The following is a 15,329-nucleotide window of genomic DNA, read 5'->3' on the forward strand; positions in this document are numbered from 1 at the left end:
GAGGGCATTGTTGGATGAGCACCGGGTGTTGTAGGGAAGCGATGAACCACGGGAATCTACCCCCAAGAACCAAGAGCACACTTTACACACGGTATGTTAGCCAATTTGACAATAAATTATATGAAAAAAAAAAAAAAAAGACTGACATGCGTCTTTTGCCTGTTTTTTTCCTCTCAACCTCCACCCAGCTTCTTGGAATGGAAATGTGCCAGCTGAAGCCCCAATTTCGATTTCGAAACAGGGAAAGCCCCGCCCTAGAAATGGCTGAGGAGAAGGCTTCTGGAGACGCCATGGTACAGAGCCACCCTGCCCACCCTGAGTGCCAACTTCCAGACTATCACTTGGATGGAAAGACATTTCTGTCTTGTCTAAGTCACTGGCACTCACCGTCATGCCTAACTAATAAACCCTGGATCAGAGGAGGCAATGTTGATAATTGTTGTAACTTAACATTTTATATGATTTAAAAAAAAACAAAAACAAAAAAAAATTTTTTTTTTATGATTTAATCAGCCCCTCTTTCTGGACACTCATTTCCAATTCTTTGCTAATGTAAGCGTGCTAGACTTGTCTCCGAAGACGGCCACCATCAATTGTTTCCATCCGGTGCGTCCCTGCCACGTCCCACACCAAGAGTCATTTCCCCTTTCCTTCTCCTTGCATCTTGGTTTGGCCATGTGGCTTCCTCCGACCGACAGACGGTGGCAAAAGAGCCGCCATGTGATGTGTGGGCCAAGCTTTTAAGAAGACAGGTAGCTTCAGGGGCGCCTGGGAGGCTCAGGTGGTTAAGCATCTGACTCTGGATCTCAGCTCAGGTCATGATCTCCGGTTAGTGAAACTGAGCCGCGCGTCGGGCTCTGTGCTGACAACGTGGAGTCTGCTTGAGATTCTCTGTCTCCCTCTGCCTCTCCCTGCCCTTCCCCCAACCCTCTTAAAAATAAATAAGTAAATAAACTTTTTTTTTTTTTTTTTAAAGAAGAAGACAGGTAAATTCTGCTTCCTCTCTTGGGAGCCAGTTGTCAGGTGAGACCTAAAGACCACCATACTGTGAGGAAGCCCAAGCAGCCACATGGAGAGAAAGAGATGCCTCCCTGGCAGGGGTGAGGCTCCAGATGTGTGTCTGCAGGATGTTCACGGTGGATATTCCAGCCCCAGCAAACCCTGTGTACAGGACAATCAGAGGAGCCCAATCCAGATTCCCAAATTGTGAGAATAAGCCTCGGCTGTTTGAAAGCCCTAGGCGTATGGGATGATTTGTCACGCAGCACTAGCCAACTGAAACAACAGTCAGAACGGTTATAAACAGTTCGGCCATAAACAACCCTGGGCCAAATCTTGGTGCTCACCTTTGGTCATTTCCTACAAGTGAATAACTAGGAGTGGACTATGGGAGTAGGAAATGGGGTATCAACTTGCTTTCCAGAGAAGTGTAGCAATGTCTGTGTGTGAGCTGTTTATGGGGGTATCCATCCACCCACGGCCTCTTCAGCCCTGGGTTTTCCATTTCTTTTCTTAATTTTCAATTTCTATCCATTTCGATAGGCCTGTTTTGCATACACCAAAGAACAGGTAACAGTATTTAGAGCTTCTCTTTGACCACAGAGTAATAACCTAAAACCCGTGGGACGGACTGATTTTTATAGCCAAGCGTCAAAACATTCCTCCCTCCCTCCATCCCTCACTCCCTTACCACCTACTTATATGGACTCATTCACTGAGAACATATTTCACAAGTTAGGAGGAATAAGTCACACAGTAACTGAGTGCCTACAATGTGCCAGAAACTGTTCAAAAGTTGTTTTTTGTTTTTTGTTTTTTTTCATTTCAGCATTTTGGGTCACTCTCCACTTTAATTTAAATCAGTGATTTTCAGGTGGCTCAGTCGGTTAAGCGTCCAACTCTTGGTTTCTGCTCAGGTCACGATCTCATGATTCGTGAGTTAGAGCCCCACATCGGCTCCGCGATCAGAGTGTGAACCCTGCTTGGGATTCTCTCTCTCCCTCTCTCTGCTCCTCCCCCTCTCTCAAAATAAATAAAATTAAAAAAAATTAAATCAGTGATTTTCAACGGCAAGCAATTCTTCCTTCCAGGAGGACACTTGGGAATGTCCCAGACATTTCGATTGTTATGATGGGGGAGCGCCACAGGCGTCTAGTGGGTCAATGCCACTGATGGGGCTCAACATCCCACAATACACAGGATGGCCTTCCCCAAACAAAGAATTATCCAACTTAGAATGTCACTAGTCCCAAGGCTGAGAAATTCCAATGTAAATGAAACAGACTAGAACAGGAAAAATTAGAAAATACCAGAAGGTGATTGCTCAAAATAAGGATAAATATCATTTCATGAAAGTTTTGTATTTTTGTGGGCTCAGACACTATATAAGATGCATCTCTCCTTGTGAGTCCTGATAAAAAGGTGTCATAGGGGCGCCTGGGTGGCTTGGTCGGTTAAGCGTCTGACTTCAGCTCAGGTCATGATCTCACGGTCCGTGAGTTCGAGCCCCGCGTCGGGCTCTGTGCTGACGGCTCGGAGCCTGGAGCCTGTTTCAGATTCTGTCTCCCTCTCTCTCTGCCCCTCCCTGTTCATGCTCTGTCTCTCTCTGTCTCAAAAATAAATAAACGTTAAAAAAAAATTAAAAAAAAAAAAGGTGTCATAAATACTGTCCCAAGGACCATACAGCTGAAAAAGACCTTTGGCTTCAAAGCTCACCTCCCACAGATGATAAACAGGAAAACAAAAGAACTGATGTAATTGTTTTTGGATAGCCATTTAAAGAAGCAAAGGTCGCAGAGTGTCTCTGGGATTAGCAAGGGGAATCAGGGAAGGCTTCCCTAAGGAGGTGACATCCGGGGGGAGATCTGTGGGTTGGAAAGGAGCTGGATTCAGGAAGAGGATGCCAGCAAAGCCCAGGTGCCTGGATGGCGCTTGGTGTGTTTGAGGAACAGAAAGCTGGCCAGTGTCACTGCTAGAGCGAAGTGGGTCAGGAGGCTGGAGGCAAGTGAGGGAAGAGGTCAGCGAGGGTGACAGGGAGCCAAGGGAGGAATATGGTTGGGTGAGCTTTCTCAGGGTGCTGAATGAAGAAATAACCGCAGGACACAGGTTAAGCTGGAACACACATTACAGAGGGTGGAAACAAGGACAGGAGGTGAAAAGTGGTTGATCTGTGGACAGGTAGAGCCGGTGAAGCAAAGGGAGGCAGTGGCGGGGGGGAGGGGGGTTTGGGGGAGGGACTGCGGGGGCGGCAGCACCTGATGGCTCACCCTTCTCCCCAGGGTAGGGCAGGCGCTTGGGCCCTAGGGGAACTGGCTGGGCAGGGCCACCCACCTGACTCACAGCAGAAACTGGGACATTCCATGCTGCCCACTACCTCCACAGTCCCCACTGGGGAATGTCACTCCCAGTGCCTGGACACTGACCCCCGACCCCCAAGCCCTGCCAGTGAGGCCTAGATCTAAGCCTTCTTCCAGGGGTGCCCCCAAGGCCTCCTCTAAGCTTTTCCACTTTCCCATGTCCTGTTCTCTGTCCCCATGAGACCAGGATTTGTGTGAACACAGAGTGTACCCTTGTCTATGGCACCCAGCATCAATTTGAGGGTCCAGCATTTAGGCACTGTCTGCCTGGTGAACTCCTATCTATCTGTCAAAACCCACCTCAAAAGGCCCCTCCTAAGGGAGGACTTCTTGCAACCCCATGGTTCCTGGCTAACACATCAATAATACCCATCAATAGTGAATACAGGGGCACCTGGGTGGCTCAGTCGGTTAAGAGTCTGACTTTGGTACAGGTCATGATCGCGTGGTTCATGGGTTCGAGCCCCGCATCGAGCTCTGTGCTGACAGCTCAGAGCCTGGAGCCTGCTTCGGATTCTTGTCTCCCTCTCTCTCTCCCCTGCTCATGCTCTGTCTCTCAAAAATGAATAAATGTTAAAAAATATTTTTAAAAGATAGTGAGTGCCCATTCTGAGGACCTTACAACAGCCTTAGGATGTTCGTTATTATCATTATCCCTATTTGCAGATGGAAAACTGAGGCTCAGGGACACAGCTAGTAAGTAATAGAGCCAAGATCTGAAGTCAGGTGCCTTCAATATGCTGCATCAGCAGAAGGTATCCCTTTTTTTAATGTTTATTTATTTTTGATACAGAGGGGCAGAGACACGGGGACAGAGGATCCAAAGCAGGCTCCGCACCAGCAGCAGAGAGCCCGACAGCAGCAGGTATCTTTAAATCCTTCCCTGAGATTGGTTCGATCACTGCCATTTTCCAGATGAGAAACTTCAGGCTCAAAGGTGTTAAGCAATGACCTAATCACACAGCACGTCAGGGGTTGAGCCAGTTTGGCGGGTGGGGCAGCTGCCTCTACAGCCCTCAGCTCTTAACCTTCCTCCCTTGTCACCTCTTGCTGCAAAGTGTAGTTAATAAGCACCTACTGTGTACCAGGCACAGTTCTAGACTCTGGGGACAATTCTAAGAAGGTGGCATTTGAGCCGAAAGATGAAAAAGAATTCGCCTTGAGACGATTGGCAGGTAAAGAGAGGTCCCAAACGTTACCGGGAACCTTCCTACTTCCATCTCTCTGCCCGTTCTCCTCCCTCTACCAGAAATGTCTTTTCCCACCTAACAAACTCCTATCCACCCTTCAAAACGCAGCTCCAATACTCACTTCTCCTAGGAAACCTTTCCACAGGCATCTCCCAGGCAGAGTCTGCAACACCCTTCCTTGGGCTCCCAACAGCCTGAGTCCATAGATGAAAGAAAAGGTCTCAGTAAGGAGTCAGCTCCACCGAACTGGAAACTCGGCTAGGCCAGGGCTCAGTGGGCACAATGGCGCTGATTTTTATTTATAATATTATTTTTTTTTTAAGTAAGCTTTACGTCCAATGTGGGGCCTTAACTCACGACCCCGATATCAGCTGGGACGCTCCACCGATTGAGCAGCCAGGCACCCCAGGAGCTGATTTTTAAATTAAAAGAACGACAGGAAAAAACATAACTTGAATATGGAAAAAAAAAAAAATTAAATAAGGAACGACAAATTCATCACGTAAGGTGACCAGAACTGCTCGCTTCAAACGTTCTCGGGCTCCGCCCCCTTCGTGCTCCGCCCCACCTCCCAGGATGTGGGCGACCTAGTGAGCATGCGCTCTAGGCGCAAAGCACGCCGGGAGTTGTAGTTCCGCCATCGGACGGAAGCCGAGAGGGACTGCAGCGGGATGTGGCCGGGAATACTGGTTGGGGGGGCCCGGGTGGCGGCAGGTGGTTGCCCCGCGCTGGGGCCTCGCCTCGCCGCCCGCTTCCCCCCGCATCGGACGCCCAAGACCGGCCTGGGCCTGCAGCGGAGCCTGCACGCGACGGCGGCCCGGGCTCTCCCGCTCATTCCCATCGTGGTGGAGCAGACGGTACAGCAGCCGCGGGAACTTGGCCTGGGGAGGGCGTCGGGGGTCACGGGGCTGGAGGTTCTTTCTGTCTCTCTCCCCCAGGGTCGAGGCGAGCGCGCCTATGACATCTACTCACGTCTGCTGCGGGAGCGCATCGTGTGTGTCATGGGTCCGGTGAGTTCCCCGCCGGGACCCTCCTCTGCGCTTGCCCAGACCCCACGCTCCCCTCCTCCTCGAACCCCCTTGACCTCCTGACCCCTCCTTTTACTTTCCTACCTGGGTTCTGCACTGGCACCAGTCTGACGCCCCACTTCCTGGGCCCATGGGCCTCCAGCCCCTTGTTCTGGCCCCTAATCCCCCATCTCACCCCTTCCTCAAACCCTCAGCTTTTCCCTTCTTGAACTCTGACTCCCTCCCTCACTAGTGATCCTCCTCCCTCATTCCTGGCTCTAATCCTTCTCCCCAACCCATGTGACCCCTTCCCTTCCTTGCCCTAAGCCCATGACTCCCGGCTTCCTGGGCCCCAACCCCCGTGGGTCCCTACCACCCTTCACCACCTCCCCTCCTTGGTCCTGAATTCTCCCCCACCGTCTCTCTTGGGCTCTGACATCCATCTTGGTTCCCCTGGCTCGTCCCCAGCCACCCCATAATTGCTTCCATTAGCCCTCTCCTTACCCCCGATGTGGGCCACCCCACCCTGCCTGCTTGCTTGCAGATCGACGACAGCGTGGCCAGCCTGGTTATCGCACAGCTGCTGTTCCTGCAGTCCGAGAGCAACAAGAAGCCCATCCACATGTACATCAACAGCCCTGGTGAGCGGAGCCTTCCCTGGGTGGCAGGGGTGCTTCTGGGGACACTTGAGGTGACTCAGGGCATAGAGACCCCCTGATCAGGAACGCTGTCCCTGCAGAGGAAGAAAGGGTGCTGGGCCTCCTTCAGAATCCCAACACTGTCTCCAAACCTCCAAAAGTTGCCTGTTCCTTGCTTTTATGTCTGGGTTCACAAGCCGGCAGCTGAACCTGCCTCTTTGATCCCACACCTAACACTTTACTAACCTGACCCGGTCGGCGGTCAGCGTTTTCCAATCGGTCGCTGCCGCCACCAGCACCACTCCCTCCCCAAAGACAATAGCGCATCTTGATTGGACGCTTACTGGGCCCCACACCCAAGTACTTTATAGGCATTTAGTTCATCTTGTCCTCGTGGCGGCCTCACGCGGTAGGGACTGTTTAGTTATCCCCAATCTGCCAGGAGACCCTGTGGCTCTGAGAGGCTGGGTAACTCGCCAAGGTCACACAGATGAAACTGCCAGGGCAGGCCGGCTCCAGAGCTTCCCTCTCGGCCACGGCACGCTCCCCGATTTCCAGCTTCTCGTGAAAGCTTGACAGGTCTGGTCCCCCTGGGCCCACGTGCACAGGTGGTAACTGGACCAGTCGCTTAATTCGCGTCACCTGTTTCCTCACCTCTCTGCCCTTGGAAGTATTTGCGTTTGCCACGCCTGCTTTAAAGGGCTGCCTCTGCACAAGCTCTCCCCAAGACCAGGGGCGCAGCCGAGAAAGCACGCGGGCCAGGAGCCGGCACAGCCCCTCGTTACCACACCCCCCCCCACCCCCACCAGGTGGCATGGTGACCTCGGGCCTGGCCATCTACGACACGATGCAGTACATCCTGAACCCCATCTGCACATGGTGCGTGGGCCAGGCCGCCAGCATGGGCTCCCTGCTTCTGGCCGCCGGCACCCCGGGCATGCGCCACTCGCTTCCCAACTCCCGCATCATGATCCACCAGCCGTCTGGGGGCGCCCGGGTGAGTGCCAGGCCCTGCAGGCTGCTGCGGGATGGGGGGTGGTGTCTGGACAGAAGGAGCTACTGGGTGGACGCTGTGTGGGAGTGTCAGTGTTTTGAACCGTAGGTTTTATTTTGATTCACGTTTGGCGAGGCCGGCAGATCAGGAGAGGACCATTATTGGAAAGACAGTTTGTAATGCACGGTTCCCAGGGGGCAGGAGGGGGTGGGGGCATGCCGGGCCATGCAGGGCCACACGGGAAGCACCGGGGTCTGTCAGGAGGCCGGGCAGGAGTGGGGAGGGGCAGCGGACAAGGACCTTACTGTGGTTTCCGCAGGAAGGAACTGTGAGGCAGGGCCAGCAGGCTCAGGACTGGCTAGTTTGAATAATGTCAGGGGACTCTGGGGTGTGGGGGCCGGCCTAGTTCTCTGGCACTGGGCCCAGGGGTGATGGGGCACGGGATAGTGGCCCTGAACGTGAGAGCCCCACGGAGGAGGTGGTGGGGGTGTGCCCTCTGGATCAGCCGGTTTGCACGTGAAACTCGTGGGCCAGCTGGCCGCTGTCTCCAGGAATCCCCTTGCCCTGGGAAGGGCGAGGCTCCACACGCAGAACGGAAGACAGTGTAATTCACACCGGAAGCCTTCCCCATGGCGGTTGAAGACGCAGCAGGATGTGGAAGGACTCGAGAAGCCCTGTCCCACCTGTCTGAACACCCTCTCCAGCCTCCCTGTGCGGGGCTGATGCTCATTCTAACCTTCTCCCTCTCAACCCCCTTGGGACGCCCCCCCCCCCCCCCCCCCCCCCCGCCAGGGCCAAGCCACAGACATCGCCATCCAGGCGGAGGAGATCATGAAACTCAAGAAGCAGCTCTACAGTATCTATGCCAAGCACACCAAACAGAGCCTGCAGGTGATTGGTGAGTGTCCCCGCCCCAGGCAGACTGCCAGCGGCTCCTTATTTTAGCCAACGCGAACATATGCGGCAGGCCTTGTGCTAAGCCAGGGCCTCTCGACCCTGGCCCTGCTGACACTCAGGGCTGGGTCATCTTCTGTTGTGGGGGCCGTCCTGGCCATTGAGGACATAGAGCAGCGTCCCTGGCCACTGCCCACTGGATGCCAGTAGCACCTTCCATGGGTGACAACCAAAACTGCCTCCACACATCACCCGGTGTCCCCCAGGGGTCAAAATCACCATCACCCGAGAACCCCTGTTCGAAGCACTTTAAAAAGACCTCCTTGCAGAACCCTGGCAAAAACTTCACTGAAGTGGGTCGAAGGTTTGAACAGGGTCCTCAATAAAGAATATTCCAAATGGCCAAGAAATACAAGAAAAGATGCCCGTCATCTTTAGTGATGATATTTAAAAAGAACATCATTAGGGGTGCCTGCATGGCCCAGTCGGTAGAGCATGCCACTCTTGATCTCAGGGTTGGGAGTTCAAGCCCCACGTTGGGCATGGAGCCTCCTTCAGAAATAAATAAATAAGATAAATAAATAAGCCAGTGTGTGTATGTGTGTATATATACGTATATATTTTTACATGTTATATATATATATTATGTGTGTGTGTGTGTATATATATATATTTTTTAATGTTTATTCATTTTTGAGAGAGAGAGCAACCATAAGCAAGGGAGAGGCAGAGAGAGGGGGACAGGGAATCCAAAGCAGGCTCCGACACAAAGCCCAATGCAGGGCTCGAACTCACGAACCGTGAGATCACGACCTGAGCTGAAGTCGGATGCTCAACCGACTGAGCCACCCAGGCGCCCCAGCCCATATATATATTTTTTTTTTAATTTTTTTTTTAATGTTTATTTATTTTTGAGAGAGACAGAGACAGAATGCGAATGGGGTGGGGCAGAGAGAGAGGGAGACACAGAATCCCAAGCAGGCTCCAGGCTCCGAGCCGTCAGCACAGAGCCCGACGCGGGGCTCGAGCTCACAGACTCTGAGCCGAAGTCGGACGCTCAACCGACTGAGCCACCCAGGCGCCCCAATATATTTTTTTTAAAAAACTGACATGACCAGCTTTTAGAGAAAGGCAAATTAAGGCCACAGCGAGACAGCATTTCAATCCACTAGAACCGCTAAAATACAAAACACAGCACCAAATGCCTGTGGAGCAACCAGGACGCTTACCCGCTGCGGGTGGCAGTGAAAACGATACAGATGCGGTAGAAAGCCATCTGGCACTACCAGCTCGGGCTAAAAATGCCCAAAATGCCATGGTTCCCCCCTGCTCAGCATGTAACCAAGAGAAGGGAGTGCTTCAGCGGTCCTGTGTATGCGAGCCCACCCTGGAAAACACCCACGTGGCCAGCAGGACGAGTGCGTCAGGGCTTTGTTTACGCTGTGGAATCGCCATATGGCAACGAGAGAGACCCGTCCACAGCGACACACGGCAGCCTGGCTGAACCTCGAAATCCTGTTGCTGAGTGGCGAAAGGGAGTAGATACTCTCTGATTCCACGCATTTACAAACAAAAAAGAAGCAGACTTATCTATGCTGTGAGCCCAGCGTGAGGCTAGTGGTTCCTCTTGGGCCAGAGGAGTCAGTGGCTCCAGCAGGGCTGCGGTGGTCAGGGGGGGGTCTGGTGACATCCCCTTTCTCGATCTGGGTGCTGGCCTTGTGGGCAAGTTCAGGCTGAAATTCACACTGTCCACTTACCATCTATGCCCTTTGCTGGGTGTACATTCTACATCAGTAACAAGTGAAAAAAAAGGCAGAATGGAAACGGGTATTTTACCGACGGGGAAACCGAGGCACCGAGAGGGGGAGGCCGAGGCCACGCAGCAAAGCAGCCGCAGGACGGGGACCCAAACCTGGCCCCAGGTGTCTGCCCTTAACCGCACACGTCCTGCTTCTTGCTTCCCCTGCAGAGTCGGCCATGGAGCGGGACCGTTACATGAGCCCCATGGAGGCCCAGGAGTTTGGAATCTTAGACAAGGTTCTGGTCCACCCTCCCCAGGACGGTGAGGATGAGCCTGAGCTCGTGCAAAAGGAGCCTGTGGCGGCCGCAGCCACAGCAGAACCTGCCCCAGCAAGCGTCTGAGACCTGGCCCTCGCCCTCCAGAGGAAAGCTGGGGGGGGGTGCCAGGCGCCGGTCAGACGCTGCAGCTGAAGCCCTGCCCACCCCTCGCTGCTGAGCTGGAAGGGCCCCAGGAGGAACTCAGATTTGGGGGTGCCGCTAAGGGCAGATATCTTGAATGAGACACTATGGTTTTCAATTAAATCTTTGTAGTCTTTGATCCCCATCTGTGTCGCCTTCCCTCCCCGCTCCACCGTGGCATGCACCCATGTGACCTTCACAAGGCCTCTTCTGCTTTCGCCCTGACCCTGAGACTCTGACCTTCAGTTCCCTAACTTCAGCAAACTCTACTGAGCAAATACGACATTTCAGGCACCGTTCTAGAGACCACGGCGTATTGTGAAGAAAACAACAATCCCTGTCCTCAAAGAACTTATTCTTGTAGGAGTAGCCAGTTTTTTAAAAAGCAGGGAAAGAGACATGCAGTGTGAGTGCGTGACAGTTTTAGATGGGGTGGCCAGTGAAGGCCTTGCTGAGGTGAGGCTTGAACAAAGACATCTGAGGTGAGGGAGGAACAGAGCAGTCTAGGCAGTGGGCATAGCAAGTGCAAAGGCCCTGTGGCAGGACTGTGGCTACCATTGTGGGAGGGGCCAGAAGGAGGCTCAGGTGGCTGAAGTGGAGTGGCAGGGGGACAGTGGAGATTTGAGAGCAGAAAGGAAGGAGGACAGATCTTAATGCCTGGTAGATCTGAGCAAGGAGGGAGATGAGCCCGGGAGGGTTCTGAGAAGAACAAAAGCAGGACTACTGCGCACTCCCACGGAGTGGTGGGCAAAGTGCAGCCAGCATGGAAGCCTGGAGACCCATTAGAAGTGGACTAATCAGGGGTGCCTGGGTGGCGCAGTCGGTTAAGCGTCCGACTTCAGCCAGGTCACGATCTCGCGGTCTGTGAGTTCGAGCCCCACGTCGGGCTCTGGGCTGATGGCTCAGAGCCTGGAGCCTGTTTCCGATTCTGTGTCTCCCTCTCTTCTCTGCCCCTCCCCCGTTCATGCTCTGTCTCTCTCTGTCCCAAAAATAAATAAACGTTGAGGGGCACCTGGGTGGCGCAGTCGGTTAAGCGTCCAACTTCAGCCAGGTCACGATCTCGCGGTCCGTGAGTTCGAGCCCCGCGTCAGGCTCTGGGCTGATGGCTCGGAGCCTGGAGCCTGTTTCCGATTCTGTGTCTCCCTCTCTCTCTGCCCCTCCCCCGTTCATGCTCTGTCTCTCTCTGTCCCAAAAATAAATAAACGTTGAAAAAAAAAAATTAAAAAAAATAAATAAATAAATAAATAAATAAATAAATAAATAAACGTTGAAAAAAAAAATAAAAAAAAAAAAAAAAAGAAGTGGACTAATCAGAATAATCAGAAGAAGGCTGGCAGCCCCAGCTAGGTGGTCAGAGGGGGTCAAATTCCAGCCAGGGCTTTGGGTTTTTTTGGGCCACTCAGGCGCCCCTAGTGTGTGTTTATTTTTGAGAGGCAGAGCGCGAACAGGGGAGGGGCAGAGAGACAGTGAGACACAGAATGTGAAGCAGGTTCTGGGCTCCAAGCTCCGAGCTGTCAGTGCAGAGTCGGACTCCTGGCTTGAACACATGAACTGGTTGGGGGACCGGGAATCAGAAGTTGAGTTTGGCCGTTACTGGTGTTGATGTGCCTTAGACATCCCAGGAGATGATGAATCTGCGGTCAGAGCTGGGGATAAAAATGTAAAATGAAATAAGAACGTATCTCTATAAATAAGCAGTCAGGCTAAGAACTGGCTGCTGGATTTGGCACAGTGGAAGTCACTGTGCCTCAAGTAGGAGCATTTCCCGTGCTGTGGGGGCCAAAGCCAGATTGGAGTGCATCCAGACAGCAGGGGCAGGAAGACAGGGGAGCTGGACAAGTTCTTCAAGGAACTTTGTTGTATAAGGAGAGCAGAGAACATGGGGCTGTCACTGGAGGGGTCAGGGAGTCAATATTTCCACAGGTATTTCTAAAAGGATAAATCTTTTATTTTTTTTATTTTTTATTTTTTTTTATTTTTGGGACAGAGAGAGACAGAGCATGAACGGGGGAGGGGCAGAGAGAGAGGGAGACACAGAATTGGAAACAGGCTCCAGGCTCTGAGCCATCAGCCCAGAGCCTGACGCGGGGCTCGAACTCACAGACCGCGAGATCGTGACCTGGCTGAAGTCGGACGCTTAACCGACTGCGCCACCCAGGCGCCCCAAAAGGATAAATCTTTTAAAAGACAACCACAATGCCATTTGAAACCTAAAAAAATAACAGTACTTACTACGGTCAAATAGTCAACCAGTGTCCAAATTTCCCCAGTTGTCTCTATTTTTATTAATTTGTTCAAATCAACTTCCGAATAAGGCACATACCTTGCAACTGGTGGAGATATCTCAAAGTCTCTTTAACTGTGGGTTTTGCCCTTAATCTCTGTCTCAATCTCTCCCTCATTTTCTTGTCTTCCTTTGAAATTCCCTTGTTGGAGAAACAAGGTCCTTTGTCCTGTGGACTTTCCTCTGAATTTTGATGATTGGATTAGGACGGGTTGTGACATCTGTCCTTGATATTTCTGGTGACTTGAGGTATAAAGAGACACCATCCCACCACTCTAGGATCATGACCTGAGCTGACATCGAGAGTCAGATGATCAACAAATAGGGAGCCACGCTGGCGGGTGGGAGCCAGTCTGTTTGTACAGGGGCGGGAATAACCCAGTCCCGAGGGGAAAAGGGTGATGCTTGGTTTTAACCTTTCACCCCAACCTCTAAGTTGGCCCCACCCCCTTTGCCTTTGACCTCTGGCCCTGACCTCTGTGCCTTTGACCCCTTCATCTCAACCTGACTGTGCTGTCCCCTTAATCTCTAGTCCTGGTCAACTCCACAACCTGGGCGTTGGCCTAAATCCTCCTGCAACTCCTGACCTCGAGTCCGAGGCCACAACTCGTCGCCGAGTCCCGACCCCCGGCCTCCACCGTGGACGACGCCCAATAGCGCGCGAAAGGAGGCGGGTCCTATGGGGAGCCAATAGCTTGAGACGCGAGCTGAGCAGCGGAGAGCAAGGCGGGACTCCGAGGAAGGCCAATCACTGAAGGGGCTCGGTGAAGCCACAGCCAATGGCTCCGGAGCGGGGGCGTTGCCCTGACTCCGACAGCTGCCAAGACCCGGCTCTGGGGGCTATGGCCGCAAGTGGCCGCCTGGCGCTGGGGACCCTTCCCCGTTCCAGCTGGGTGCGGGGCTCGGGCCCAGCCGTACTAAGCCGCCTTCGGGACGCGGCCCTGGTGCGGCCCGGCTTCTTGAGCACGGCCGAGGAGGAGACGCTGAGCCGCGAGCTGGAGCCCGAGCTGCGCCGCCGCCGCTACGAATACGATCACTGGGACGCGGTGAGGCCGGCGGCCCCGGGGGGCGGGCCTCGGGGCGGGGCTACGGCGGAGGCGGGGCCAGTGACGTGAGAGGTGAAGACTGGGGTGGAGCGCTGGGTCGCCGGGGGCTACGGCTGGGAACCGGGCTGGCGGCATGGGGCGGAGTTTGATGCCGAGGTGTTTTGCTGGCCGGGAAAGCACTTTGGAGATGAGGGCAGGGCCGTAACTGGAGGGCAGACTTGGAACTGTGGGGTGTTTGGGGGGACAGGACCAAGGTTAGGGGCGGAAACAGGTGTGGAGCGAGATGAGGGAGGGTCACCAGTTGGGTGCGGAGACAGAGGACTGGAGTGGGATCAAGTTGTGGGCGGAGACAAAATTGAGTATTGCGGGGGGGGGGGGGGGGGGGGGGCCAGCGTTGGGGACTGGATCTGGGACTGAATTGGAGCTCAAGGGCGGATACAAAGGAGTAGGACTAGACCTAGATGGGGTAAGGGTTGGGGTTGGGGTTTGAGACCCAGGATTATAGGGTAGATAGGACCAAGGTGGTGAGTTGAAGGCGGGGTCAAGGGTCATGTTGGGAAAACCAGTCCTTTGCTCTGCACTCTGCCCCCCACCACCGTGCCTCAGTTTCCCTGTTCCCTCTGAGAGCTTCCTGGCCTGACCCAAATTCTCCGTGCAGGCCATCCACGGCTTCCGAGAGACAGAAAAGTCACGTTGGTCAGAGGCAAGCCGGGCCATCCTGCAGCGTGTGCAAGCGGCCGCCTTTAGCCCTGGCCAGACCCTGCTGTCCTCGGTGCATGTGCTGGACCTGGAACCTCGGGGCTACATCAAGCCACATGTGGACAGCATCAAGGTGGGCGGCGGCCAGAGCCTTGGAGCCCCCAGCTGGGGGTGGGCCGGCCAGGCCACGGACTGACTGGCCACCGTGCCCTCTCTTCCAGTTCTGTGGAGCCACCATCGCTGGCCTATCCCTACTGTCTCCCAGCGTCATGCGGCTGGTGCACACCCAGGAGCCGGGGGAGTGGCTGGAACTCTTGCTGGAGCCAGGCTCCCTCTACGTCCTTAGGTACTGCTCAGCCGAGGAGCCCCCTCCCCACCCATAACTCACCAGATGCTCACCCACCTCACACGTTGCGCACCTTCTCTTATTGAGCCCTCCCCGCAGACGCGATCGTCTCCTCCCCCCGCCCCCCTCCCGCGCGCCCCGCCCACCAGGCAGCCTGCCCTGCGCAGGGGCCGCCCTCACCCCACCCAGCCCGAGCCTGTTTTCTCTTGCAGGGGCTCGGCCCGTTATGACTTCTCCCATGAGATTCTTCGGGATGAAGAGTCCTTTTTTGGGGGGCGTCGGGTTCCCCGGGGCCGACGCATCTCTGTGATCTGCCGCTCCCTCCCTGAGGGGATGGGACCAGGTGAGCCTGGGCAGCACCCCCCAGCCTGCTGAACGCCAGGCCCTTCCCTCAGGTTCTCCCCCCCCCCCCCCCACCAGACACACACCACGTTTGTGAATAAAGTTGGAAAATGGACAGACTGGCCTTCCTTGAGCTGGCTGCTTGCAGGCGCCGAGAGGTGCAGGGGAAGCCCAGGACCCTCCCTGTCCACGCACAGGGAGCTCGGTGGCAGGGTCAGGGCACACCCTGGCTGAACACAGTCATGCAGCAGCAGTTTCCTTTATTATGCTCCTCGCAGGCGGCCCCCAGCCCACCGCCCCTCTGATCTCATCGGCATCCAAGTCTCCGATAAAT

The 15,329-nt window shown here is 54.3% G+C and overlaps 3 protein-coding genes across 4 annotated transcripts in view; 2 read left to right on the top strand and 1 right to left on the bottom strand.

Moving 5' to 3' along the window:
• ACER1 (alkaline ceramidase 1) overlaps positions 1–5,058 on the bottom strand; it is a 45,609-nt gene extending 40,551 nt beyond the window's left edge. For both annotated transcript variants that reach the window (XM_045491726.1, XM_045491725.1), the window contains exon 1: positions 4,668–5,058. The gene's annotated coding sequence lies outside the window, so the exon portion shown is untranslated. The remainder of the gene's footprint in view (positions 1–4,667) is intronic.
• A 113-nt stretch (positions 5,059–5,171) lies between these two features.
• LOC123605187 (caseinolytic mitochondrial matrix peptidase proteolytic subunit) lies at positions 5,172–10,423 on the top strand. Its single transcript, XM_045491722.1, has 6 exons — positions 5,172–5,403; positions 5,485–5,556; positions 6,098–6,194; positions 7,001–7,188; positions 7,978–8,083; positions 10,049–10,423. Exons 1-6 carry the CDS (start codon positions 5,218–5,220, stop codon positions 10,219–10,221), a joined length of 822 nt encoding a protein of 273 aa, XP_045347678.1. The 5' UTR covers positions 5,172–5,217; the 3' UTR covers positions 10,222–10,423.
• A 2,932-nt stretch (positions 10,424–13,355) lies between these two features.
• ALKBH7 (alkB homolog 7) lies at positions 13,356–15,110 on the top strand. Its single transcript, XM_045491728.1, has 4 exons — positions 13,356–13,608; positions 14,267–14,440; positions 14,529–14,653; positions 14,866–15,110. Exons 1-4 carry the CDS (start codon positions 13,405–13,407, stop codon positions 15,026–15,028), a joined length of 666 nt encoding a protein of 221 aa, XP_045347684.1. The 5' UTR covers positions 13,356–13,404; the 3' UTR covers positions 15,029–15,110.
• Positions 15,111–15,329: the final 219 nt, after the last annotated feature.

The sequence above is a fragment of the Leopardus geoffroyi genome, chromosome A2 (genome assembly GCF_018350155.1).
Source record: "Leopardus geoffroyi isolate Oge1 chromosome A2, O.geoffroyi_Oge1_pat1.0, whole genome shotgun sequence".
Lineage (NCBI taxonomy): Eukaryota > Metazoa > Chordata > Mammalia > Carnivora > Felidae > Leopardus > Leopardus geoffroyi.

Bases quoted from the DNA above. Each gene is read 5' to 3' on its own strand.
- LOC123605187 (XM_045491722.1), top strand. From the start codon at position 5,218: ATGTGGCCGGGAATACTGGTTGGGGGGGCCCGGGTGGCGGCAGGTGGT. The intron at 5,557-6,097 runs GTGAGTTCCCCG...GCTTGCTTGCAG, and splicing joins TCGTGTGTGTCATGGGTCCG to ATCGACGACAGCGTGGCCAG. The intron at 7,189-7,977 runs GTGAGTGCCAGG...CCCCCCCGCCAG, and splicing joins AGCCGTCTGGGGGCGCCCGG to GGCCAAGCCACAGACATCGC.
- ALKBH7 (XM_045491728.1), top strand. From the start codon at position 13,405: ATGGCCGCAAGTGGCCGCCTGGCGCTGGGGACCCTTCCCCGTTCCAGC. The intron at 13,609-14,266 runs GTGAGGCCGGCG...TTCTCCGTGCAG, and splicing joins AATACGATCACTGGGACGCG to GCCATCCACGGCTTCCGAGA. The intron at 14,441-14,528 runs GTGGGCGGCGGC...CCTCTCTTCCAG, and splicing joins CACATGTGGACAGCATCAAG to TTCTGTGGAGCCACCATCGC.